This window comes from Papilio polytes, unplaced genomic scaffold (assembly GCF_000836215.1).
Source record: "Papilio polytes unplaced genomic scaffold, Ppol_1.0 DF822178.1, whole genome shotgun sequence".
Taxonomy (NCBI): Eukaryota; Metazoa; Arthropoda; class Insecta; order Lepidoptera; family Papilionidae; genus Papilio; species Papilio polytes.
In genome coordinates, this window is record NW_013527026.1 from 1,810,764 (window position 1) to 1,812,083 (window position 1,320).

General features: G+C 50.6%; 1 protein-coding gene across 1 annotated transcript in view; it reads left to right on the top strand.

Moving 5' to 3' along the window:
* The window catches only part of LOC106106391 (alpha,alpha-trehalose-phosphate synthase [UDP-forming]), an 11,928-nt gene that overhangs the window by 7,526 nt on the left and 3,082 nt on the right, over positions 1 to 1,320 (top strand). Inside the window, exons 4-7 of the mRNA XM_013286968.1 lie at positions 1 to 242; positions 386 to 503; positions 606 to 1,053; positions 1,130 to 1,320. Coding sequence (XP_013142422.1) covers positions 1 to 242; positions 386 to 503; positions 606 to 1,053; positions 1,130 to 1,320 — 999 coding nt within the window. The remainder of the gene's footprint in view (positions 243 to 385; positions 504 to 605; positions 1,054 to 1,129) is intronic.

Sequence of the window (1,320 nt, forward strand, 5' to 3'; positions counted from 1 at the left end):
ATAGTTACTACAACGGATGTTGCAATGGCACCTTCTGGCCGCTGTTCCACTCGATGCCGGATCGCGCGACCTTCATCGGCGACAACTGGAAGGCGTATATCAAGATCAATGAGGAGTTCGCGGACAAGACGGTGCATGCTTTGCATCTGCTGCAACAGGAGAGCAAAGACAAGCCATGCTCGCCCCCCATCGTCTGGGTGCACGACTACCACCTTATGCTTGCCGCTAATTGGATCAGGCAGGTTGGTACACTTTTTGAGGCATTACCTGCATATTTAGGTCCACGCTAGCTGTTATCCTGCTTTCAAAGGGCCATTAAATGATTTGAAAACCTCTGATTATTTTGAAATACTGATTTATTGAATATTGCTTTGTCTGTTTTCAGCGTGTGGAAGAAGACGATTTAAAATGCAAGCTAGCCTTCTTCCTCCACATACCATTCCCGCCGTGGGACATATTTCGTCTATTCCCTTGGTCCGACGAGGTCTTGCAAGGCATACTAGGTACACTAAAATGCTCTTTCAGTTAAAGAGGTCATTCGCGTTGATAAGATACCGTTTACATTGACATTGTGAACCCGCTATATTTTTATCTAATTCATACAGGATGCGACATGGTCGGTTTTCACATTACCGACTACTGCTTAAACTTCATTGACTGTTGCCAACGAAACTTGGGTTGTCGTGTGGACAGAAAGAACCTGCTGGTGGAGCTCGGCGGCCGGACCATCTGCGTGAGGCCGCTGCCCATCGGCGTGCCCTTCGACAGATTCGTCCAACTGGCACAGAACGCCAAGGCGGTCCTGTCGACCAGTCAGAAAGTCATCCTCGGAGTCGACAGACTGGATTACACCAAGGGTCTGGTTCATCGACTGAAAGCGTTCGAACGGTTGCTGGAAAAGCATCCCGAACACATCGAGAAAGTCGTCCTGCTGCAAATCTCGGTGCCGTCGAGAACCGACGTCAAGGAGTACCAGGATCTCAAGGAGGAGATGGATCAGTTAGTCGGCAGGATTAATGGAAGATTCACCACTCCCAATTGGTCTCCGATCAGGTAAGCAATATAAATTGTTTTACTTTGTTCAGGTTTCCGAATAAGTAAATAAATGACATCCTATTTACTGTTTCAGGTACATTTACGGATGCGTGGGCCAGGACGAGCTGGCGGCGTTCTACCGCGACGCGGCGGTGGCGCTGGTGACGCCGCTGCGCGACGGCATGAACCTGGTGGCGAAGGAGTTCGTGGCGTGTCAGATCAACAAGCCGCCCGGCGTGCTCATCGTGTCGCCCTTCGCCGGCGCGGGGGAGATGATGCACGAGG